We start from the raw sequence: 25,251 nt of genomic DNA on the forward strand, positions 1-25,251 counted from the left end.
GAAAAATAGCACATGATAATTGTCTTATTCCTTTCCAATATAGAGGACCTTAATAGACATGAAACCATCTTGATTTTCCACTTCCAACTTTCCGGTTGCTTAATAAAGCTATTTCAGTATGAGTTGGCTAATGAGTCCTTTAAGTTTCCTTTTTAGGTCGAGCATTCAAGACCTCTTGTATATACTTTAGTATGTACTTATATACTTTAGTATATACTTATGTACTTTAGTATATACTTATATGTGTATGTACATTGTGGGCTCTGGAGATCATCCGTAGGACTTGTCTGCCTCCTCTTAGGGACTCTTTTTTCTGTTCAACTGCCTCTATTTAACTGTTATATGCGTATGTACTTTGTGGGCTCTGGAGATCAGCCCTAAAACTTGTTTGCTTCCGCTTACGGACTTTTTTTTCTGTTCAACTGCCTCTATTTAACTGTCTTGATAGAAAATGACCAGCAGAGGTCAGTAAAATATCAGAATTGCTTTCTGCTGAGGGACTTATTTTTTTCTGCCAACTGCCTCTATTTAACTTTCTTGATAGAAAACGACTAGCAGAGGTCAGTAAAATACCAGAATCACTTTAGCATTCTCTAGATTCCAGTCCATAGAAATTCTCTTCCATTAACACCCGTAGACAATAATAATTTTTTCAAATCTTGTATTTTCAGTGATATGACCACTGAAGGCCCTGATTTTATATTAAAAACATAGCTTTAGACGATACCATTTCCTGCTGAAAGGCAATATTTATCTCCATGTGTTCCCATACCTGGTGTGCCACACAGGTTGGTGCTTACTATCCCTCCATGTTAAAGAACAGTAGATGTTTCAGCACCCAGGCTAACGTGCTGCATAGCTAAATACATATAAGGTCCCAAAGGAGAGACCGATTGCATTGCAAATGCTTGTTATTAATGTCAGGGTCCAGTTCTGTTCAGTCATTCGTCGAAATGTGGAAGCAGGTTTTGAGTGAGTGAGAACATATTAAGGGTATCTTTTTACTAATGCACCTGTCTGAGTGATGGCCATGTTTAGGGATAAAATGAACCTCCTTAAGTAAGATAAGAATGGGCTTTCCTTTTCTTAGCCCAGTAGTGCAGGTCTTTGATGACGCAAATACCTGTTGTTGTGCTTAACTTTTTGTTCCATTATTTCACCTAGTATAGTACCAGATTAAACTCTCAGATAACGAAAAACAAGCATTTGTAATGCAATAGGTCTCGCATTTACGAGAGTTTGAGCTATTGGCAATGCAATAACTTAAGCTCTCGCAAATGCGAGAACTATTGCATGGCAAATTTTTGTTTGTTTACTAGCGACCATGCAACACTTTCACATTCATGGAGGCCACTCCCCTTTCTTTAGAAATGCCGCGTCTAATGAAAGGGGCGTGGCAGACATTAAAGTGAAACCGCAGCATGGGACGCTTTGTCAACTTGACAAATAGATGTTTTTTTTGTCAAAAAGATGTTTTTTTTGTAAAAGCGTCCATGCCACGCTTTCAGTTTAATAGCAGCCGGTCACCTTTCTGTAGACGTAGCTTGTCTAAAGAAAGGGGTGCGGCCTCCATGAATTTTAAAGCGCCGCATGGGCGCTAGTAAACCCACAAAAAAATAATAAGTAAGCACAGCTGCTATACTTAAAGCCGACCGCGTTGCTAAAATAAATAAATAAACGCGCCACTATAGTTAAAGCGTACCGCCATTAGTAAATAAAATAAAAGCAGGCCGCGTGCTGCGACGTAGTGGGTGGAATAGCGGCAAAACAATAAACAAAATGGTGCTCAAAGCCAAGATAAAGCAGACCGTGTAACAAGGCAAGTAAAAGGTCCGGTCGCTATGGGAGGTAACAAATGCAGACAAGGCGTTACCAAGGAGGGACTAACCAGTCTAATAACGACTCGGAAGCCAGCGTTTAAGAAAGACAGTGACACAAGCCAATTAAACATATGGGTAGAGAGTGGGCAGAGCTTCAAAGCCATACTCCAGTACTGCATGCCTCGCAGCATCGCATGCGCTGCCCAGGCTCGACCAAAATAATTATGCATGTACCCATCTACAATTTTTGTTGCACCATTCATTAGGTAGACATTTTTCTTTGTAAAACAATACGATGACCGCAACACTGCTCTTAATTTATTTCACAGGGCCCACGTGTTGAAGCTCAGATAATTCTTGGATCACTAGTTTGCTTTCCGAACATCTACAAAGAAATTCCATTACTTCAATCGATCCTTGGAACTGGAGAGCTTATCACAGGAAATGAAGATATAAAGGTATGCTGAATTGTTTAGTTCACTCCCCTTAATGAAAGTCATGTGTACATTAATATGTGCGCACAGTCAGTGCAACATTGATGAGCAGACCTTTGCATTTCCCTTCCGATGGATAGTTTTTCTTTTCAGTTATTTAATTTTAGAAATTCCACATGTGTGTATTACTCTTGATTAGTGCTGTTTCCGGTTTTTATGGAACCTCCTTTCATCTCACCACCGTCTCTCCCCACCAGCGTTGCAGACCATCTCTCTGCTGCATCCCCCAGCTTCACCCTGAAGTACCCTTTTTAGGTCTCGCCTACGCAGCGGACATGTGCTGCATAGGAGGGCCTTTAGCCGTCGCTCTGCTCATTTTCAAGCACACACTCGTGCTTGTGACTGCATCCTCCTTGCGGAAGCGAGCAGGGGCGCGCCACAAGCGCAAGTGCAGTGCTTGAAAATGAGCAGACTGCGCGCGCACGCACCTCTCCCAGGCTCACCTCCTGCTCCCCCCCTCTCTCTTACGCGCATTCCTTGTTTTGTCATCTTGCGGATGACTCATCTCCCCGATTTAACTTTATTACTGACCGCACTTTTTAATCAATTCCTTTGGGGAAATTAAAAGTGAAAGCCCTTCATTTTTCAAACAGTCAAAATATTTGAAATGCGTTTCATTTGTATGTGTCTTTTTAAATAGCATCCGATATTTCACTCATACGGTGGAAGTTTTGCTGAAGTGAATGTCCTGTATCACCATGCTGTATGGATCTTAACGGCAAATGTGCCTGCTATTTGAACACTACCACCACGTCCACCACCACCACATCAACCACCACCACCACCACGTCAACCACCACCACCACCACGTCCACCACGTCCACCACCACCACGTCCACCACCACGCCCTCCACCACCACCACGCCCTCCACCACCACCGCGTCCACCACCACCGCGTCCTCCACGTCCACTACCACCACCACGTCCACTACCACATCCACCACCACGTCCACCACCACGTCCACCATGTCCACCACCATGTCCACCACCACGTCAACCACCACGCCCACCACCACGCCCACCACCACATCCACCACCACGCCCACCACCACCACGTCCGCCACCACCACCACATCCACCACCACGTCCACCACTACCACATCCACCACCACGTCCACCACATCCACCACGCCCACCACCACATCCAACACCACCACGCCCACCGCGTCCAACACCACCACCGCGTCCACCACCACGCCCACAACCACCACCACCACCACCACCACCACCATGTCCACAACCACCACCACGTCCACAACCACCACCACGTCCACCACCAAGTCCACAACCACGTCCACCACCATGTCCACAACCACCGCCACGTCCACCACCAAGTCCACAACCACATCCACCATGTCCACCACCACCACATCCAACACCACCATGCCCACCACGTCCACCACCACCACGTCCACCACCACATCCACCCCAAGGCCACCACCATATCCACCACCACCACGTCCACCACCATGTCCACCACCATGTCCACCACCACCACCATGTCCACCACCACCACCAGGTCCACAACCTCCACCACCACATCCACCACCACGCCCACAACCACCACCACGCCCACAACCACCACCACCACCACCACGCCCACAACCACCACCACCACCACCACAACCACCACCACGTCCATCACCACCACCACGTCCACCACCACGTCCATCACCACCACCACATCCATCACCACCACCACGTCCATCACCACCACCACGTCCATCACCACCATGTCCACTACCACCACGTCCACCACCACCACGTCCATCACCAACACCACCACCATCACCAACACCACCACCACATCCACCACATCCACCACCACGTCCACCACATCCACCACCACGTCCACAACCACATCCACCATGTCCACCACGTCCACCACCACCACGTCCACCACCACCACGTCCACCACCACCATGTCCACCACGTCCACCACCACCTGTGACAGGTAAAGTGTCGCTGGAGGGCAGGGGTAATAGGAATGTCAACCCCGGCTGTACTTGGGACTTTTAAGGATGCATTGGGTGTGAGAAGACTGGAATGGGGCTAGAAGTATTACACCAGACCCAAGATACATTTTGAAGAGGCGCAATGTCATAGGGGCTCCTGTAAAACCACTCGCAGCATCTCTACCTCACAGTGGCAAACCTGCATGAGCTACTCGCTCAAAACAAGCATTGGCATAGCCAATTGGTCTCGCCTTTGGGACTTTATAAGTGTTTAGCCATGCAACACTTGATGTTGTTGCACCAAGGATATTGTGCTGGATAACTAAACACTTATAAGGTCCCAAAGGCAAAACCTATTGGCTATGCCAATGCTTGTTGCCATAGGATGCACACTGTCACAGTGAAGTGATGGTGATATTAAAGCAGAGTAGACAGCACGATGTATATCAAAAATACACATATAGCACTACAGCCTCGATTTCATTCATTTGCAAAGAGAAAAACGCACGTCTACAGCACTTGAGTTGGACGAGAGCCGCAGCATGGACGCCATTTAGGGGTTGAAGCTGCGACCCTTGGCTTGCCCTTTGGTACCCCTACCATTGCCTTTACGACCCCTGGCCTCAGAGGTGGCAAACTCAGTGGCAGGAACACTGGGGCGCCACTCTTTTTATTTTCTGTCAAGTTTTTATTACACTAATAGTGAATAAATAACATTTATTTTTCACTAATAGTGTAATAAAATTGGAATACAATAAGCTGGAATATGCCCTTCTATGGTAGCTGAGGTAAGGAAAAAAAGCTTTTAAATGTATGTTGTGTGCGTTCTTGCGGGTGAGAATGTGTTTGTGCGAGAGAGTGTGCATGTGTAAGTAATGTAATGTAAAATGTATTTCTATAGCGCCATTATCACTCAGAGAGTATCATGGCGCTCATCCAACCCAGATGAAGGGGGTTGGTGGGAGAGAACACACTTCACGCTAAACATCACGTTCTTAAACCATTGCCATACATGCAGCGTCAGTTCGTAAAAAAAGCCAGGTTTTTAATGCCTTCCTGTATTGGGTTTCCTGGGACATAGAGCGTATAGCAAAAGGAAGCTTATTCCACGCTTTGGTCCCCAGTACAAAGAGGGATTTACCCCCTCTGGTCACCAGCTTAAATCTGGGGGTTACAAGCAGGTTCTGCCCTACAGACCTTAGGCAGCGTGCTGGATGGTAGCGTTTAAAACCATTTTGTAGGTATTTAGGTCCTTGGTGGTGAAAAGCCCTAAAAGTAATTAGGAGGATCTTAAAAAGTATCCTCTTAACAACGGGAAGCCAGTGAAGCGCATTCAGTGCTGCTGAGGCTGACGACTTACGCGGCAGACGTAAAACTAACCGAGCTGCTGCATGCTGGACTATTTGCAATCTATGGAGAACCGACTTATTTGTTCCAGCATATAAGCTATTGCAATAGTCGAGCCTAGAATTTATTAGTGCTACAGCAACTGTTTTCCTAGCTGACAGAGGCAAAAGATCAAAAAATTTCCTCAGCGCTTTTATAATATGGAAACAGGTGCCAGCTACGGCAACCGCTTGCTGCTTAAAAGACAGTTGATTGTCAAATTTGATGCCTAGATTCCGAGCTGAGGTGATGGTATTAGGGGGAGCCACAGCATCCTCAGGCCAGCAGCTCTTTGAGGAAAACAACTTGTGCTTTCCAAATGGCAAAATCTCAGTCTTATCGGCATTACACTTAAGGTGATTGTCAGTCATCCACTTAAATGTTGCTGTTAGACACTCTTTGAGATTTTTCTCAGCATCGGGTTGCTCCCTATCCAGTACTAAAATAAGCTGAGTGTCGTCAGCATACGAAATAGTACTGATCTGGAATGATGTAATCAGTTTTACCAGGGGAACCATATACAAATTAAAAAGTATAGGGCTCAAACTTGATCCCTGGGGAACTCCAAAACTGAGTGCCTTTGCTTCAGATTGATAGGGGCCCAGCACTGTAATTTGACGCCTGTCTCTGAGAAAATTAACCAGCCAAGCCAGAGCCGTCCCAGCCACTCCTGCGGCAGCCAACCGGTCCACTAAGATGGAGTGTGAGACCGTATCGAAGGCTGCCGACAGGTCAAGTAAAATTAAGACCGCCTCCTTTTCTTGGTCCATGGCCATGCGAAGGGTTTCTGCTGTATACAGCAGAGCAGACTCGGTGGAATGACTTGAGCGAAACCCTGACTGATGTGGATGTAAGATATTATTTACTTCCAGGAAGCTCATAAGTTGTTTAGTTACGAACCTTTCGGTCAGCTTGGACATCACCGGCAATAAGGAGATCGGGCGTAAATTTGAAAGAGTGGTGGGATCGGCAAGGGCTTTTTTTTTAAGTGGTTTAACAGCGGCAAGCTTCCAATCATTGGGGACCTCTGCAGTGGCTAGGGATGAATTAATAATACTATTAATGATAGGATTCATGAGTTCTACCGCAATATGTAAAACCAGAGGGGGACATGGGTCGAAGGGAGATCCTGATTTGCAGGCTAAAATAGCTTTAGAGGAGTCTTCAAGAGAGATAGGAGCAAAAGTATCCAAACATACTAGAGAACTCGTCCTCTCCCCTCTATCTATATTTCCTAAAATAGGATGCACTGGAGGAAAGCTCTTCATGTGTATGTGAGTGAAAGTGGAGGTCAAAGGGCGTGTGGTGTCACTTCTGCTACCCCTGGCATTTCGGTGAATTGAGGTCCATGAGCCTGGGCTCTGTGTGAGGTCCCAACTCAGGAGTCCCTCCGACGGTCTCGAGACATTGTAAAGAAGCCTAAGCCCCACTGCATTTAAGACCGAGCTACCCAAGCTAGACGCCTTAGGGTGTTTGTACGCGCTATATAAATAATCCATTCATTCATGCATTCACCAGGGTTGTGAGGACACTTGTAATAATGTCCCCACACATTGGCATAGAATGGAAGCAGGACAGAATCCCAGTCATTAACACTGAGGTTTAAAGAGACCCACAGCGCAGGAGAAGCCCACTTGCATTAAAAGAGGACCATAGACACTGTGATCAGGCCAGAACCGGAACCCCACTGTACTTAAAATTGCCAGTTCCAGGCACTCTTAGAAGGGCAGCACCAGAACCCTACAGACATTACACTGAATGCCTACAAAAGGTAACAAAGAAGAATTTACAAAGTCTTGGGTTGTACTGTCCTAGGCCAGTGGTTCTTAACCTTTTTACCTCTGTGGGCCTCCATTTGATCATTACTTGGGACCGGGGACCCCCGTTACTGGAAGGCGTGGCCCAGACGTAAGCAATTTGGAGGATTTGAATCTCAAAACAATGCACAAAAATAAAGACACAAGTATTCATCGAAGAAATACATGAATGATGAAATGCTTTATTTAATTTACAAAAAAACCTCCACTTTTTACTTTTAATTGGAAGGTTGGAGCTTTTCTAAATGTAACTGCTGCCACCCATCGTCCATATTCTATTCTTTTTAATGCACCTACAAGCAATCTGAGCATTCCAACTTAATTTTTAGTCTCCAATTCAAATTTCTTCTCATTTAGAGAACATTTTAAAATTTTACATTTTACAGTTGCTTCTTTCGTTTTTGTACACTTTACTCATTTGTTAATATTATGTACATTTTGAAGCCGCCACGAACTGCCAGGGGTCCCAGGACCACAGGGGTCCCAGGACCACAGGTTAAGAAACACTGGTCTAGACTTTGATAGCATGCTTGGACCTCAGTGCCACAAAACTGGAGATTCAGACAATAGGAGCAGGCCAGCACCTCATAATGACTAAAGGACCCTGAATATTGGCAGCAGACTCGCACACACCATTCCTTCAAACTGAGTGCCTGATTTTCGTCGGAGGCTAGAATGGTCCTGTTACTAAAATTGAGGGGTTTTCTACCTTGGTAGCAGATCAGACTAAGATTGTTATCATATATGAGTCTCGAGCACCAAAAGCAGGCCAGAATGCCTGTCATTCAGATTGACTTCCACAATAACTAACAGGAGGATAGATGATCACTAGAAGCGTGGTGTTTTTAAAACTGAATGCTTTGTGGGAGGATCAAAGCGGATTTGAAAAAGAACATCCTGTTATATTCCCTGTATATTTCTTTTTGGTTCAGTCTGATATCTCAGGGGACTGGAAGACTTAGACGAAGTGCTACACATACCATTGGAGATAGGGACCTGTGTGAGCTTTCGTGGCATTAGGCAAACAAGGAAAAACATCCATGCTGTATCTTTTCTCAGAGGGTATGCTTCTCCAGCAGATGGAGAAGCACACTAGTGCCTAACTTGGCGGATGTATCCTTGTAGGGTCTGACTCTTAACCCAGACCCTTGGGTTAAGGGTGTGGAACAAATGTAAAGGTGAACAAGATGATACTTAGTAACAGAGAGCAGCAGTCCACATTGAGTGTGTGTGGGCGTGAGGTGAGAGTAGTGGAGGTACAGAGAGCTGATCAGTGCGGCATCTAATAAATCCTGAGATGGAAAAGTGACAACTTGCCACGCGGAGAGATGTGTGGGACTTTATGCCGGATGGCGTGGTTTAAAGATGCCACTGGAACCCTTGGAGTGATAGTTGAAAATTCTCTGTTATAATATTAGGGGCGTAGCTACTACGAATATGTGATCATTTTTCGCATGCATTTACCACATGCCATAACAACACGGTCATTACAACGACCGCGTTGTTATTTCTCATACCGTTAGAGCGCAATTCGTAACAATGACTTGCGTTAGGGGGCGCTGGATGTTGGAATAGTATAAATTACTATTCCAACTCCAGTCTGTGCAGACACTAGGGTAGGTGTTGGATTTCAAATCCAACACCTTCTGCCCCCCAACGCAAGTCGTTGTTCGTACTTGCGTTGTAATGGTATGTGAAATAACGCGGTCGTTGTAACAACCTTGTTTTTATGGCATTCATTGTTACGCATGCGTGGTAAACGCTGTTTACCAGCTACTACTAGTGCAGCAGGTGCTGTGGTACCAAGTCCCAGAGGTCTGAGAGGCGCACTGAACCCGGAGTATTGCTGTATTTTATAATTCATACTGAAGTCAAGGGGTCAGTTTCCTTCCTTGCACTAGGGCCCATGACATACCAGCTACGCCACTGTTTAAGGTAGGATATCTTCAGTGCAGTTAGGTTCTCAGGACTATTACTCCATATCCCAAACAAGTGAATATTCCATAAAGGATTAGTCTCTTTGACTGGTTTCTCTTTCTCCTTACTTTTCTTTTTGGTTAGAGGCTCGGTTTTCTGTAATTCACAGTCCTGGTAGTCCTCTCTACTCTGAGAAGGCAGCAGTCAAGACAACTTGTGGTACTCCAGGTGTGCTTTCCTGTCTGTTTCTGCCATTACATAGGGAGCTAAAACTGGTTGAACTAACCTGAACCCTGCTTCCCCTCACCTGATTAGCTATCACGGTTAGGGTTTTGGTTCGGGTAACTTGGAGATATAAGTGATTGTTGGGGCACTCACTTATTCCTCTCTGAGTGGGATTTTATTTCAGCTGCCCCACCAACTAAGATCAGCATCTTATTGTCTTGACATCTACTATGGCTAACCTTTGGTAAATGGAATATTCAATGCCCTCCTGCCTTGCGAGATTGATTTTAGTGCTGGCAGTGCTTGTTTTGTTAAAAAAAGAATAATAATAAATACCAGGGCCCTCACGTTTTTGGGGTGGGAGCACTGCAACTGACACCACCCACTGCCCCAGCCAGGGATGCCAATGACAGTACCAACACAATTACTAACCATTACACTCCTACAAGTGTGACAATTCAGACTATTCCAGGCCCCAAAAGCTATAAGAATGGATTGAGCGGGGGGAGGAGCCTAGCGCTTGACCGAGATGGCCGCGTGAGCTTTGAGCTCCCGCTACCCTCACGCCCTCCGGCACTCATCCTGTCCTAAATCCTGATTTTCATGCACGGAATCCTGTAGATGAGTCACAGCTGGGGCGATTGACGCTGTCCGGGCCAAGATCGCCCACCGGGGACCGAAGTTGTGCACGGCGGAAGATTGCGGCCTACCTCCGAAGGATGCCAGGGGCTTGCGTCGGCAGGATGCCCGGCCACTAATTGAACAACAGCGGCCTTGGGAGGTGTGAACTGACGGACGGATGCCGTGGCACTTTCACTTTCGCTTTCTCGCCCTTTGTTTGCTCCGGGTTGGGAGTGCGTCATACAGATCCTCTGTTGTCTGGAAGACCTCCACCCGGTCCTGACTGGCTGTTGAAGACTTAGTCGTACCTGTCTCCTCTACCTGAGTGAGGGACGTCCTTTTGCGACTGACCGTCCTGCTGTCCGAGATGTCGACCAAATCGGAGGCAGACAGGTCTAAGACTACCAGGCGGGGAGGCTATATCCAATCCAACAATATGGATCGCTATGCCCAGCAGAAGGAGTCGCCTGGTGGATCGGGACAGTCGCTGGAAGCACAGAAGGCCGATTCATCCCCAGCCTCGGAGTTATCATTGCAGGATATCAAGGGGGCGATAGATGGGATGCAATCTTCGATTGGGCGACAGTTCGAGACCCTGGCGCACAAGGTGGACATGATTTTGGTCGATGTCAACTTGATTTGCGCGGACCTGGGGAAAACCAATGAACGGGTCAAGTCCCTGGACCTCAAGACTACTGGCCTCGCGGACGATGTCTCGGAACTCCAGGCTGAGGTCCGCAAGCTACGAACCGCGAATGACCTCTCCGCTCGCCGGCTCGAGGACTTTGAAGGTCGGGCCCGGCGCAATAATGTGCGCATTATTGGGGTCCCAGAAACTTCGGAGGAGCTCTCCGTGGACCTCCTCGTCGAGGACCTGGTGGTGAATCATCTTGCGCCGAAGGGCCTCGGCAAGTTTTTCGCGGTGGAGCGGGCTCACCGAGTGCCTGGCGGACGGCCTAAGGTGGGAGCCCCCCCGCGGCCGATTGTCGCCCGGATCTTCCACTTTCGAGATCGGGACGCTATCCTGCAAGCATCGAGGGTGACAGGCCCGGTGCCTTTTCAAAATGCCTCTGTGAGCTTTTACCCTGATTTCACCCAGATGGTGCAGAAACAAAGGCAAAGTTTCCTGGGGGTGAAGCGGCGGCTTAGGGATATGGACCTGAAGTATGCTATGCTTTTTCCCGCTAAGCTGCGTGTGGTATATGAGGATCGGACTTTCTTCTTCGAATCGCCGGACATGGCAGGGGACTGGCTGGATGCACTCCCTCGGCGACAGCCCGGCCGGGACAGCGTGGATGGGGTGGAAGGCGACCGGGACGGACAGAAGTGATACCCTCGGTGCTGGCCTGTTTCGATTCAGCCCTGGACAGTGACTCGCACCTTATTGCAGTAATGGGAGGGCGGCGGGGGGAAGATAGGGGCTCTTTCCTCCCTTGGGGTGCTTTTTGTAGATTTGTTTTTGGTAGGGCGACAGGCACACTGCAAGTTGGGGGGGCTTTGTAAGCTGATGCAGGGGTGCAGGGTGGGGGGGGGGTTTCAGGATGTTGGGGTTGTTGTTTGGGGTTGTTGTTTTTTCTTGCAAGGCGTAGCAATGGCTGTCAGAATTGTCCGATTGTGGTTCTCTGGGGGGGGGGAGGTCTCTTTGTGTTCAGGGATGGGGGATAGGGGCTTAAACGTACTCAGCTGGAATGTTAATGGCCTAGGGGACCGTATAAAACGGGGGATAGTCCTGCAATTTTTGAAACGGACCTTGCCAGACGTGGTCCTCTTGCAGGAGACCCACCTTATAGGGAATATGTGTTATGCGCTTAACAGAAGGGGCTATAAATTCATCGCTCACTCGGGGTTTTCCTCGGGCTCCAGGGGTGCGGGCATACTTGTCAGAGCTTCCCTACCATTTGAGGTTGACTCCACCATTGCTGATGATAGGGGGCGCTTTGTGGCCGTGTCGGGGAGGTGGGAGGGCAGAACGTTGGTTTTGGTTTCTGTTTATGTTCCTCCTGCCTTGCAGGCCTCCACGTTTGCTGATCTGGGCAAGGCCTTGTTGGAACTCCCCGAAGGGATGCTGGTGGTGGGAGGAGACTTCAATGCGGTTGGTTCTGGAATGCTAGATAGGCACCCGCCCAGAGACACCGGGGGGGCTCAGAAGTGGCTTCCCGACTTTATTGATACTTTTGGCTTGGTAGATTGTTGGAGGCTGCGGCACCCCACTCAGCGACAATACACCTTCCACTCCGGGGCCCACGGGAGTCTCTCCCGGATTGATTATCTGCTCACTCTAGCGGCACATGCCTCTTTGGTAACTGAGGTTAGGCACATGGCACGGGGCATATCAGATCATTCACCGGTGTGGGCACGTCTGGACATGGGCCGGGTGGCGGGGGGCAGGGTGGCTCCCGTTAACCCCTGGTACTTTCGGGACCCCAAGCTGCGCAGCGCGTTGCTGAAGACAGTTGACCATTACTTTCGAGAAAACCAGGGCTCAGTCGACTCCGTGGTGTCCTTGTGGGAGGCTTCTAAGGCTGTACTGAGAGGAGAAGCCTTGTCCCTGGTAGTGGCCGCCAAGCGGCGGAGAGACGCCGAGGTGATGCAAGTGGAGGACGAGATAGCGGCTTTAGAGTTGGCCTTGGAAGGGGATGTTGAGACGTCCACGCTGCACAATTTGAGCCTGAAGCAATTGGAGTATAGGGATCTGGTGACGAATGCCGCCAAGACCCTTCACAGGGAGCAGCAGGGGCGGTTGTATGATGTTGGAGATAAGGCCGGGAAATTGCTGGCATGGCTGAACAAAAAGGAGCGTGTTAATCGTGTGGTGCTGGAGTTATTGACGGATGGGGGAGAGGTTGTCACTGATCCCGACGGTATAGTCCGGTGTTTCTCAGACTATTTTCGTACGGTATACGCCTCGGTCTCGGATAGATCGACTGAGGACTCGTGTGATCTTCTGCGTGACATCGCTCTGCCCTGCCTTTCCGCCATTAATAGGGAGGACCTCGATGGTGATATCACTGTAGACGAAGTGGCAGGTGCTATCCGTGCGTTGCGCTCCGGCAAGGCTTCGGGCCCAAACGGTCTGCTGGTGGAGCTGTACAAGCTTTGTCCGGATAAGTTTGCTCCTCACTTGACCGCCATGTTTGTGGAGGCGCGGAGGAACGGGTTTCTTCCGCTCGATCAACGGCTGGCGACGATCGTGGTAATACATAAAGACGGAAAGCCCCGGGATAGGTGTGGCTCCTATCGGCCGATCTCGCTCCTCAACGTCGAGCCGAAAATCCTTGCCAAGATTCTCGCGAACCGCCTGGTCCGGGTACTTGGCGACTTGATCCACCCGGATCAGTCGGGCTTTATACCGCACCGTAACACTGCACTGAACCTTAGACGCCTCCACGGAGTGATTGCCAGGACGGGTACGATACGAGAGCCGGCTATTGTGGCGTCCCTCGACGCCACGATGGCCTTTGACACGGTAGAGTGGGCATACTTGTGGGCGGTGCTGGCCAAATTCGGCTTCGGGCCTGGATTCGTGGGGTGGGTGAGGCTGCTGTATGAGGGGCCTCTTGCAAGCGTCGTGGTGAACGGGCGGGCGTCGGCACCTTTCGAGCTCGGGATAGGCACCCGGCAGGGTTGCCCCCTGTCGCCGTTGCTGTTTGCCCTTGCTCTTGAGCCGTTGGCTGCGTGGATACGGTGGCACCCGGATATACGTGGGCTTCGCTGGTCGCCTGACCACGAGGACCGTATTTCACTCTACGCTGATGACATTCTGTTATATCTTGCCTCGCCTAAGAAATCTCTGATAGTGGTTTGTGACGTCTTGACATCTTTCGGTAGAAACTCGGGCCTAGTTATTAATTGGGGGAAGTCACACTTGTACGTCCTGTGTGGGGATGTCCCGCCTGTTCCGCGTAACTGTTCGATCCAGATAGCCCAGCAGGGCTTTTTGTATTTGGGGATCTATATTTCCACCGACCCCATCTTGCGCTACGAGAAGAACTTGCTCCCTCCCTTGGTGCGTCTGCGGCGGGATGTGGCGGGCTGGCGGCGATTGCCGCTCTCCCTCCTTGGCTGCGCTGCACTGTTTAAAATGATGTCCCTTCCCCGTTTCCTCTATGCCCTGCAGAATACTCTTGACCTGGTCCCGGCCAGCTATTTCCGTGAGATCGAAAGCCACCAGCGCGCGCTATTATGGGACGGGCGTCCGCGTATCGCAGTCGCTAAGTTGACGCTCCCGTGGTACGACGGTGGTATCGCGCTTCCAGACATTCGACGTTATTACTGGGCCACCCAGCTGAGCGTGATTAACCATGGTGTCTATGGTCCGGCGCTCAGCCCTGGCTTCGCCATGGATCGCTGGTTGCTCCGTGGGGGTAATTACCACAGAGCGTTGCATTCGAAATCGTCGGACCTCACCCTCACGGGGCCCACCAGAGTGGCCGTCCATGTGTGGAAGGTGGCGACGGACTCGCTGGGCTGGAGGGGTAAGCTTACCCTTGCCACCCCTCTGTTCGACTCCGAGATTCTGGGGAAGCTTTGGCGCACAAAAGGGTTCGAGAAATGGGATTTGATTGGCATATCCAGGGTTGGAGACCTCTTGGTTAAGGGTAAGATAAAGTCGTTCGAGGAGCTGCAGAAGGAATACGAGCTGGGGAGCACGGAGTTTTTCCGATACGCACAAGTGCGCCACGCCTTGCGGTCAGTCCTTGTGGAGGGGGAGAAGGTGCCCGAGTCCTCCCCGTTGGAGGATCGGATCCTGGATGGTCACATGCCAGAGAGCACGATTTCGCTCATTTATAAGAAGCTTATCAATGTTCGGGCGGATCTTCTCCTAGGGTTGCGCGCCCAATGGATAAGGGACGGCCTTGAACTAGATTATGAAGATTAGCTGTACGCAGTTTCTTCTCCCAAAGAGGTCGCTATCCCCGCGCGCCTGCGGCTGGTGCAGCTAAAAATACTCCATAGGGTCTACGTGACGGGGCCCAGGTTGGTTCACATGGGTTTTTCTGAGGAGGGCCTATGTAAGAGAGGCTGTGGCATGGTGGGTACCTTCCTCCATATTATTTGGGAATGCGGTGCGATTATGGAGTTCTGGAGGCAAGTCCATGAGGTGATGGGGGAGGTGACAGGAATTGTTATGCAGCCTGAGGCGAGATGTTGTCTCCTGAATGTCTGGAGCCCTACTGACCACAACGCGGCACAGACTCAGTGGGTGACCCTGGGGAACATGGTAGCCAAGCGCGATATCGCTCGGCTGTGGGGCTCCGATAGGCCGCCCACATTGACAGCGTGGATGGAAAACATGGACTGGAGCATGTTTAGGGAGAAGACAGTGTACTGTGCTCGGGGGCGCCCTCGGAAATGGCATGCTGTGTGGGGGCCATGGAACCAGTACAGAGGGGACATATGCCTGCCCCCCGACCTGGATCCGCCTGAGGAGCAACTTTCCCCTTAGTCCTTTTCCGGCTTTGACTTTCCCGCTGATATGTGATTGTTTCTGGAGTCTCTGCCTTTCCCTCCTTTCCCTTACTATAGATCAGTGCCTGTTGGACGTGATGGGGCTCGTCCCCCCCGATGGGAACCTCTCTTGGTGTTTACAGTACCTTTCGCCTTGCTTGTGTTTAGGGTTGTATTTATGTTTATGCAAAATAGAACCTTTAGCTCTCCTGTCAGTGATATGTGGACGCAAGCATGTGTTGAACTTCTCAAGCTGCCGTACCTCCGGGATGTCGGCTGAATAGCTGTGTCACTGATATAAAATAAAGGTTTAAAAAAAAAAAAAGAAAAAAAAAAAAAAAAAAGAATGGATTGAGCGGCAGATATTAGTATTTTGTTATGTATATTGAATTAATAAACCACTGTTCTGGTCAACACTAAATTGAACAGAGAGCGCCACCGTGTGATAGACTGCCATGAGTACTGGTGTTGACAATTAAGTGCCAGTGCCAAGCACCGGAAACCACATGCTCAAATTAAGCACTGGGTGCTGATGATAGGGAATAGTAAGAGGATGAGAGGTCAGCTCCCTTCCCACCTACTACGTGGTGCTGCCTCACCCGTGAATTCTGACCTAAACCTTGATGTTTTCATGTCTGCTGAGACGTGGTCTACATTGGTATCTATCTTTGACCCACCTCACAAAACAGTCAATTTTTTTAAAGAACGGTAGAGATAAAAGAACGATATAAAAAAAAAACCTTCTGAAATCAGAGTTCTCCATTTTTTGTGGTAACTATAACTAGCGCTCCTGCCATGAACTGCTTATGACTTCTCATGTGACATCACTCATGACGTTCTATGACATCATTGATTGCATCACTCACCCAAAGAGCGTACTAGTTAGTTTTAGTTTACATAGTGCTGGGTAACTACTGTCTTACTTTTCTACGTAATTTTGTACTGCATTGGTCCAGCTAATGGGTGTGTCTACAAAATGCATGTGCTTTGAATGCACCATAGCTGTGCAGAGATTTGAAACACATGATTAATTTTTGCATTCAAGAGTAACTCTGTGTGCAAGTGACATTTGACTTGTATTCATTATGCTCCACGCAACTTTTTGGTTCTTTAGAAAATGTTTCCAACAGGAGAACGATTCTACATAATAGATACTAACTTTTGCAAGCAACCTTGAGTTATTAGTGAGAATCATGTCAGCATGATAATGTATGCTTAACATAGAAGAGAGTGTACACCAGGTACTAACCTATGTATACATGCTTGTTTTGCTTCAGAAGATGGGCTATCTGTAAAGTTTTCACCACAGTATGAATGAAGGATGCAGGTAGTATGATCTTTAGCACCTTCAAATCTTGGTTATTTGTTAGCAAATAGTGTATTTTTGACAACTGTTGCATAGAATGTACACTGTGCTTAGTAGATTCTTTTGAATAATCTCTAGTGTATTTCTCATGAGAGTTTCAGTTTTTGCAAACAGTGTGTTATACAATGAACTCTCTCCATAGAGTAAACACTGTTTACAGTACTCAGTTCTCTACTGCTATCATCTTCATTTCATAATGTAGATTCGATGTGTGTCAGGGTTTTGATACAGATAAAAGCCATTTGTTTTGGAATTGGCATTCACTATTTTGGCTTTTTCTGAACAGCTGTGCACAGTTTCAACACTGTACTCAATGAAGGTCTCCCATATATCTGTGGTTAATTGTAATGTGAACTATGCTTCCTGTAAAGTGTATGCTATGTTTTTTTTTTGTGTTGATAGTAATGATGCCTGCTCTTTTCCTGAGCTATTTTGTACTTGCTGTCAGAATCTCTGGTACCATAGTAATTTTTACAGCGATATGCGGGTAAACGAAGCTTGGGTGATGTCATCAGTGATGTCATTTAACATGTCATCAGTGATATAAATGATGTCATTGAACATGTCATGAGTGATGTCATATGTGAGGTCCTAAGCAGTGCATGGCTTAGGCGCAAGTTATAGTTATCGCTTCTAACTATAACTGGTGAATTTCTGGGTTTTTTTTAGTTCAAAATGTTAATGTTGTCACTTTTATATTCAGCTAAATATAACATAACTTTAACCTTTGTTTTTTTGTGTGAATTTCTAAGAATTTTTTTTAATTAAAATAAAAAAAAGGATCCTTTTATCACACCTAACAATAATGTTACTTTAACCTTTGTTTTTTTCAGTAAATTTCTAGATTTCTTTTTAACGTAAAGTAATACTTAATTACTATATGTAAATTCAATCCCCCACTGCGGGACGTTATCTGCAGGGCCTGGCCTGTGACCAGGCCCCACAGCCAAAACCCCTCCATACTGCCAGCCCCACACTGTGCACTGCCATCGGCTGTCGCAGTTGGTCATTGGCCAGAGGACCTGGCCCTGAGGACACCACCCCGCAGGGCCCTTTTTTTTATTTTTAAATGAAAGAAGAGGGGTGCCGCAGGGGCTCCTTCCCCGAGCCGTTTTTGACCCCAGGGACCAAATACTGAGGGTCCACTTATTTAAATAAAGGGGAGGAAGAGGCTGTGTGTCCCCCATCCCCAATTCTTGTTGGGCCCTGGGAACCTCATCCCCCAGAGCCACCCGTTTAAATGAAAGAGTGGGGGGGCACATGTTCTCCCCCCATCTCCAGGGGCCCACTGCAATTTATATGGGGAGATGCACATGACCCCCTCCCCGGGCCAATTTGGCCCCCGGGGACCGACTATATTTGGGAGTGGGCATGAAACACCCCCCCCCCCCCCCCTCCACCCCCGGACTGATTTTGGGTCTGGATACCCCATCCCCCAGGGCATGGCAGTATATTTGAGGAGGCGGGGGCAAGCAGGCCCTGGGAATGTATCCCCGAAGACCTGGCACAATTGACAAGGGGAAGGGGGCATGCAGCCCCCTTCCTGGTACGATTTTCGCCCCGGGCCCAGCAGTGTATTCAAGGAGGACGGGAGCATGAGACCCCCCTTCCCCGGTACGATTTCGGCCATGGGAACCACATCCCCCGGGGCCTGGCAGTATATTCAAGGGGGAGGAGCACTTAGCCCCCCTTCCCCGGGACCATTTCAGCTCCGGGATCTATCCTCCGGCTCAAGCAAAGGTGGGTGCCCTCAACATACTGTAGTTGGAGGCTGCAGGGGGAACCCCAATTCCCCAGCCAGCTCCCTCCATCCAGGGGTAGCCGGCATTGCTCCCGCCCCCATGGAGCTTGTTGGCGGTAGCAATCTTTTTAACTGTTTCCCTGCCCAATTCAGATCAGGTAATGAAACTGATTTAAAAAAAGTCAACTCCCAGCGGACTGTTTTTTTAAAAAAGCCTGCCTGCTGAGAGCGGACTTGGTGTTTGCTGCGGCTTGGCAGGAGATTTGACAATGCGCCCCCCCCCCCCCAAGCGAGAGCAAACACAAGTTTCCCTGCCTGCAGCGCTGCGGGTAGGAAAATCGCTATTTCCCGGGGGTGGGCACAAAGGGACAAAGCTACTGAACCGGTTCTGGGAATAGACTGCCCCCCTTCCCATTGTGTGCATTTTTGGCCCCAGGGGTGGGCTTTTCGGGCCCTCTTAAAGGCTCCGGGAGGGGTGGGGGACGTGCAGTGCCCTTGCACATAAATATTAATGTCGGCCCTGGGGGTGAACTGAGGCACAGGGAGGGAGGCTGCACAGCCTCCTTCCCATTTTTGTCAATTTAGGCCCTAAGGGTGGGCTCCCAGGGCCTTCCGAGGCTCCTGGAGGGGTGCCGTGCATCCCCCATCCCATATATGAAATCAACCCCGGGGGTTGGCTCCCGGGGTCATTATCCCTTTAAATGTGTGCCTGCTGTCATTATTTTTGTTTGTTTGTTTTTTTGGATCCTGCGAGAGACTCGCTGGATTGCTGCATTTTTTGCTGTTCTTTTCTTTTCTGGCCAGGGGGAGGACACTGTCTCTCATAGGTATATGGGGGGGTCAGGGTATCCATATATTTATTTTACAACTTCAGGACAGGGGACTAAGTCCCCGACTCCTGTAATGGCTGGCAGCAAAATGTTTCTCATACTGCTGGCATCCAATCGGAGCACTCGCTCTCACAGGAGTCTGACCCCTGCGGGAGCAAAATGGTCCAATGGAAATAAAGCTCCCATGGCCAATCAGAGCGCTCTATTTTTTTTAAAAATAGCGCTCTCGAGCGAGTCTCGGACATTCTTGCGAGTCCAACCGCCCAAATATCTATATATTTTTTACCCTTGATATCTAAAAAACCACTGAATGGATTTACACAAAATCACAAAAAGCACAATTGGTAGACCAAGGCCCAGCTTTTTGCCGAATTTGTTGTAGTTGCTTTAAGCAGTTTTCGCTCTAGCCTGTCTTAAAGAAGTCTATGAAAAAAGTGTGGGGATTTTGCATTTTGGGACTTCCCACTTTTTTCTCAGTCCCCGCTTGACGGGTGGATGAACTTTTTATAGGGAATGTTTTGTGAAGGTTTGTCAAACGGGCCCAAAGTTCTAGCAAACCAAAAAAAGTTCTGTCTATGGGAAAGCAGACCTAACTATAATTACCTAGTGGTGACCCTTAGACCTTCATCCCCTTTAGGGGCAACAGTTGCTTAGTAACCTGATCATGAGGGACATCTTAAATCTGCTTCTCAGGGAAACCCTTGATGTGTCCTGAGACTCGGGGTGATTAACCATTCGTTTTTTCACCATGAATTCAGAAGGATTTGCGATCTGATGTCTGTATCGAGAAGTGAGGTCTATTGGACTCGGCAGGTAAATTAAGGGCAGATGTCACTAGGTGTTGATTATTTTTTGTTTTTTTGTTTGAGTTACACTTTCATTGGCCTTAGAGCTTCAGTATCTCTACAACATGGAGCACACTGCTGCTTATTTCCTCTAGGCTGGGAAGAAGCCTGAAAACTCTGCTAATCTGGCCTTCCATATCTTGCCTGTGTGGAAGCCCCCATCAAGCCTTTGGAGTCCAGGGATGTAGACCGTGCCTAAAGGGCTTTAACCCTCCCCAGATATAAGAGGATGACCGCTTCGAGAAGTACAACAAAACAAAATCCAGAATTGCAGACATAGTTTACTCTCTCTGAAAACGTGACCCTGCCCACCTGGAATGGTAATTATGAGGACAATAGCATATTGATGTTTGATGTAAGAGTCTTAACCCCTTGAGTGCCCATGACGAGATGGTCTCGTCATGGGCCGCGGTTGCGCTGTGCCCATGACGAGACTATCTCGTCATGAGTCCCGCCCGCTAATGAAACGCCCGGCACAGGGCGTGGAAAGGGCGGGGCACACAAGGGGTTAAATTGATCTGCTATGCCCAGTCTCACCTTTTTCTAAGCAAACTCAGGCCACTGAACAGACTGCATAGGATTTGTAAATGTTTTTAAATTCTTCTTAGCGCACGGGCAGCACTGTCTTACTAAATGGTCTGCAGCTACATCCATTTCCGGGCCGCTAGAAATTACTCCTCGGTAGGTTCTTAAAGCAAACGTTCCCATGTTTCCTTTATGACATGTTTTCAACAAAGTCTCACAAATACCTTCTGGGGCTACACATTTGTCATTACGAAAAACAAAATTGCCATCTACACTCAATTCTGAGGCTACTTGAATAAAGGAGTGAAGAGACACTTTCAACCCCTTACGAGATGGCCACCCTTCACACTTCTATTTCTTAACTAGCTTGAATTTGTCATCTCTGGCATCTTCTAATAACCTAAGTTCTTCATTAAGTTTCTCTCCGTGTAACACATGCACATTTCCCACTCAGGAAACAGCATCAGTATCTCCATCAACAGCATCCTTTTTACCGTTAGGGCATGGTAACTTCGGCTAGCAGTCTATTGGCTCATTCCTGTTACCTGTGATGAAAGGCTATATTAAAGCATTACTCTTTCGGCTTTAACTCATTCTTGCTATGCGAGCAGAAGCATTCATGCCACCTCCTAGTGACAAAACCTGAACTAGAGCCTTGTGGTCTGTGCTCAAGGTAAATGTGTTGCCCCAAATAAAGTGTATAAAATGTTTGGTGGCTCAGGCACAAAAACGAAGTTCGCACTCTAAGTACCTTCTCCCTAGTTGTATTCAAGGTTTTCGTGCCAATACTCATTCAGAACTTTCTGATTTCTGTGAAAGTACAGCACCCAACCCGTATGCACTTGCATCAACTGAAATAATGCAGCGTTTCCTATTGCAGAACAGGTGTGCATTGATAATTTGTTTCTTAATGTACCAAATGCTTTTTGTTTCTTCTGCTCCCATTCAAAGTTTGCACCTTTGTGTAGGAATTTACATAGAAGTTCCATTTCTTAAGTTTCACACAAATTTCCCATAGTATTCACAAAGGCCTGCAAAAGACATTAGTTTATCTTTGCTGTTTAGAGAAGGGGCATTAATTATTGTATCCACTAATGAAACTTTGGGGAAAAGTCCCTTTGCAGATAGATTATGACCCATATAGTCCACTTGTTACTCAAATAGTTTGCATTTTTTCAGCACACATCAAGATCAAGACTTTTTTCTGACAGTCATCTAGATTCTTCCTTGAGGATTTTGAAATTTTCACTAATACCTCTTGTAAAAAATCAGATGTCGTCCAGGAAACACTTTACTTAGTCTTCCATGTCTTTGAATATATGCTACATTATATGTTGAAAGTGGGGTGCTGCTAACGTGTGTCTGAACGGAATCCTTTTGTACTGAAACACACCAAAAGGATTGATAAAAGCTGTTAGTTATATTGAATCTTTCAACAGCTCTACTTGGTGTCATGCACTGTGTAAATCCAATGTTAAATATGCGGTTGCTCCTTCCATTAGCTAGGGTATGTCATTTATTTTAGGCAAGGGAGGACTATTTAGGGTGATGCAGTTATTGAGTGCTGTGCGGTCCACACATAATCTAATGTCTCCATTTCTACTCTTTGTCAGGCCTACAGGAGACATCCAGTTAGAATATTTTGTTTTTTCAACAATATAACCTGTCTTTCGTTTATCCAATAATTTGCGTTGATCTTTCTGTACTCTGAATGGAAAGCCTTTCTGTATTTGTCTTATGGTCATGGCTCAGTTGTTTAGCTAAATTTATTGTTCAAGTCACAGGCGTTTAGCCAATTTTGTTTCACTGAGCATCTCTGGAAACTAATCAAGGATTTTTTCCTTCATGCCATATTTTTTATCATAAATAGTGGATCTGCTACACAGGGGTTCAATGTGATACCCTTGACCACTTATACTATGGGAAACATCGCTTACAACGCATGCGAAACATCGCATGTCATTACAGCGCAAGTCGTTACAACGACGCGTTGTTACATTGCATGCCATTACAACGCAAGTCGTTACAACGACTTCCTGTAGGGAGCAGAAGGTGTTGGATTTGTTGGATTTTCAGTCCAATACCTTCCCTACTGTTGCACACACTGGAGTTGGAATAGTAAATGTAACTATTCCAAACTCTGGCCCACCCCCCTCCCCCCCTCCCCCAGAAATTAGTTGTAATGACTTTCGTTGTAATGGCATGGGATGTAACAACGCATCGTTGTTACGACTTGCGTTGTAATGGCATGCGTAGAAAACGCATGCTTTGTAACAAGTGCTATTCATGTAATATACCTGCTGCACAAGGGTTCAGTGTGAATTTTAGTTTTCTTATCCCTCCATCCTAATACATTTGCTCCTTTATGTGCTACCTAGATTTTAATTCTTTCATATCTTCCTTTGAAGGCAGTGTCAGCAATCAAGTATCCCAAGAAGTTAATTCTACAATAAACGAGTGCTTCAGCTTTAACATCTAGTGCAAACATTTGTTTAACTGATGCAGCTAGTTTGGAGTTAAAGTAAGATTTTGAGATGATGCTGAATGGTGATCCTAAACCGATTATGACCGATAATTCTATTATATGTGTCTGTAGTTGATCTGTGTCCAAGTTGTCCTCAAGTAGAAACATTCTTTTTAGGTCTCGCAGACCTAGCACTGGAGCGCGCATGAGCTCCTTACTCTGCGAGGGCTTATTGTCATCAATACGCTTTCTGAAGGGGACTTGAAGCCACGCCCCTTCTTCCCATTGGCTTGTGTCATAGTTCAGGGTAAACGCTGGCTTTCTATTGTAAAGGAGGCTTTTTAGTCCCTCCTTGTTACCGCTCTGTCCACTTTTGGCCCCGCCCACCCAGACTGGATCTTTTACGTGCGGCATTAGTCTCCATCATTAGTCAACACGCACTATGTTTGTTTCACAATGCCGCTCTCGGTTCTTTGTCTGAGTTTGCACGAGCGGCCGTACATTGCACCTCGAAATGCGCTCCCGGTGCAGACAGCTGTGAGTTGGCAGGTAGGAGTACGTTGTTGCTGTTTGCATGGCCCTTACACCATCCCTTACCTTTGCTTCTTCTTCTCTGCCCTCTTTCCCTTCCCCGATAGTCGCTTACCATATATTTCTCACACTTCTTAGCGCTCCCCCTTCCTTTTATTGTATTCTTTGATTGTTCCTTCCCCACTTTGTTTCCTCTGTTACCTCTTGCTTTTCCCTCATCCCCAGCACTTCTGCACCCCCAACCCCCGGCCTCGGACTCTTCCCTTTCATAGCTCCGCTTGGGTGCACAGCCTCATCATTGCAGGCGGCTCACAGCTCGGAGGTTATAAATACCACTCTCCCCCACCCTTTCTCTGTCGTTGTGCTCGGTGCAGGGCTAGCATGGTTACCGTCTCTGCCCTGCTGTACACCCACCGGGCTGTGACCGCCTCTAAAGCAAGGCCAAGAACCGAATCAAGTTTACTTAAAAGCACCAGCAGGGGAGGGGAGCTGGTGCGTGTCAAGGCAGGAGTGCCCCTCTGTCAGATCTAAACACTTGAGCAGGAAATCTGAAGGCTGAATAAACAGACCCCTCTGTGGTGCACGGTGTTCAGTGTGCAGAAGGCTCTCCGCTCACAGAGCCGCTCTTACTGCTGACAGAGGTGTGGAGGGAGAGCCAAGCTGGAGCAGGCATTTCTTCTAGCGAATGTACTGCATCTCTGGCTTATCTCTGCCCGTGTCCGACTGCAACTTCTACTACCCGAATGTCCAGTATTCGGACGGGTGAGGGACCCCGGGACATTTTGTTACTTTTCTGAAGAATGTCGACGTGAAAGCGCGCTGAGATTTTGAAACATTTCAATCTATCTTTGTGTAAAAGACATTGTCATTTACAATGACAATAGCTCTAACTAAAACAATTGCGAGACCTATTGCATTTTTAATGCTTGTTTTCCAATGTTACCTTAGTAGTTTTCTTCAAAATTTGAAGTAAATTCTTTTGTTATATGTGCAGTTCTTTTTTTGCCTATTTGTTTTGAGTCACACTAAACCTTTGCACAATGACCAGTCCATTCTCAGATGCTTCATTCTTTATATGAAGGATAGTTTTTACATTTGACCATGTGTAAGGGATTCCCTAATCTCAAACAAAATGGTTTTGTATTGTACGTGGTTATTTTTACACAATTCTAGTGTGCTTGGCTTGTTAGTAAAACAGATCTCAATCTCTTTTTTCCACAAGATGATCCCCATTAACCCCCTTTACCAAGATCATGGGTTGTTCTA

At 47.6% G+C, this 25,251-nt stretch overlaps 1 protein-coding gene across 7 annotated transcripts in view; it reads left to right on the top strand.

Moving 5' to 3' along the window:
* Window positions 1-25,251, top strand: part of RALGAPA2 (Ral GTPase activating protein catalytic subunit alpha 2) — a 1,855,355-nt gene that overhangs the window by 968,313 nt on the left and 861,791 nt on the right. For all 7 annotated transcript variants that reach the window (XM_085612413.1, XM_085612412.1, XM_085612410.1 and 4 more), the window contains one exon: window positions 2,150-2,278. In XM_085612413.1, coding sequence (XP_085468539.1) covers window positions 2,150-2,278 — 129 coding nt within the window. The remainder of the gene's footprint in view (window positions 1-2,149; window positions 2,279-25,251) is intronic.

Source organism: Triturus cristatus, chromosome 6 (assembly GCF_964204655.1).
Source record: "Triturus cristatus chromosome 6, aTriCri1.1, whole genome shotgun sequence".
NCBI classification, from domain to species: domain Eukaryota; kingdom Metazoa; phylum Chordata; class Amphibia; order Caudata; family Salamandridae; genus Triturus; species Triturus cristatus.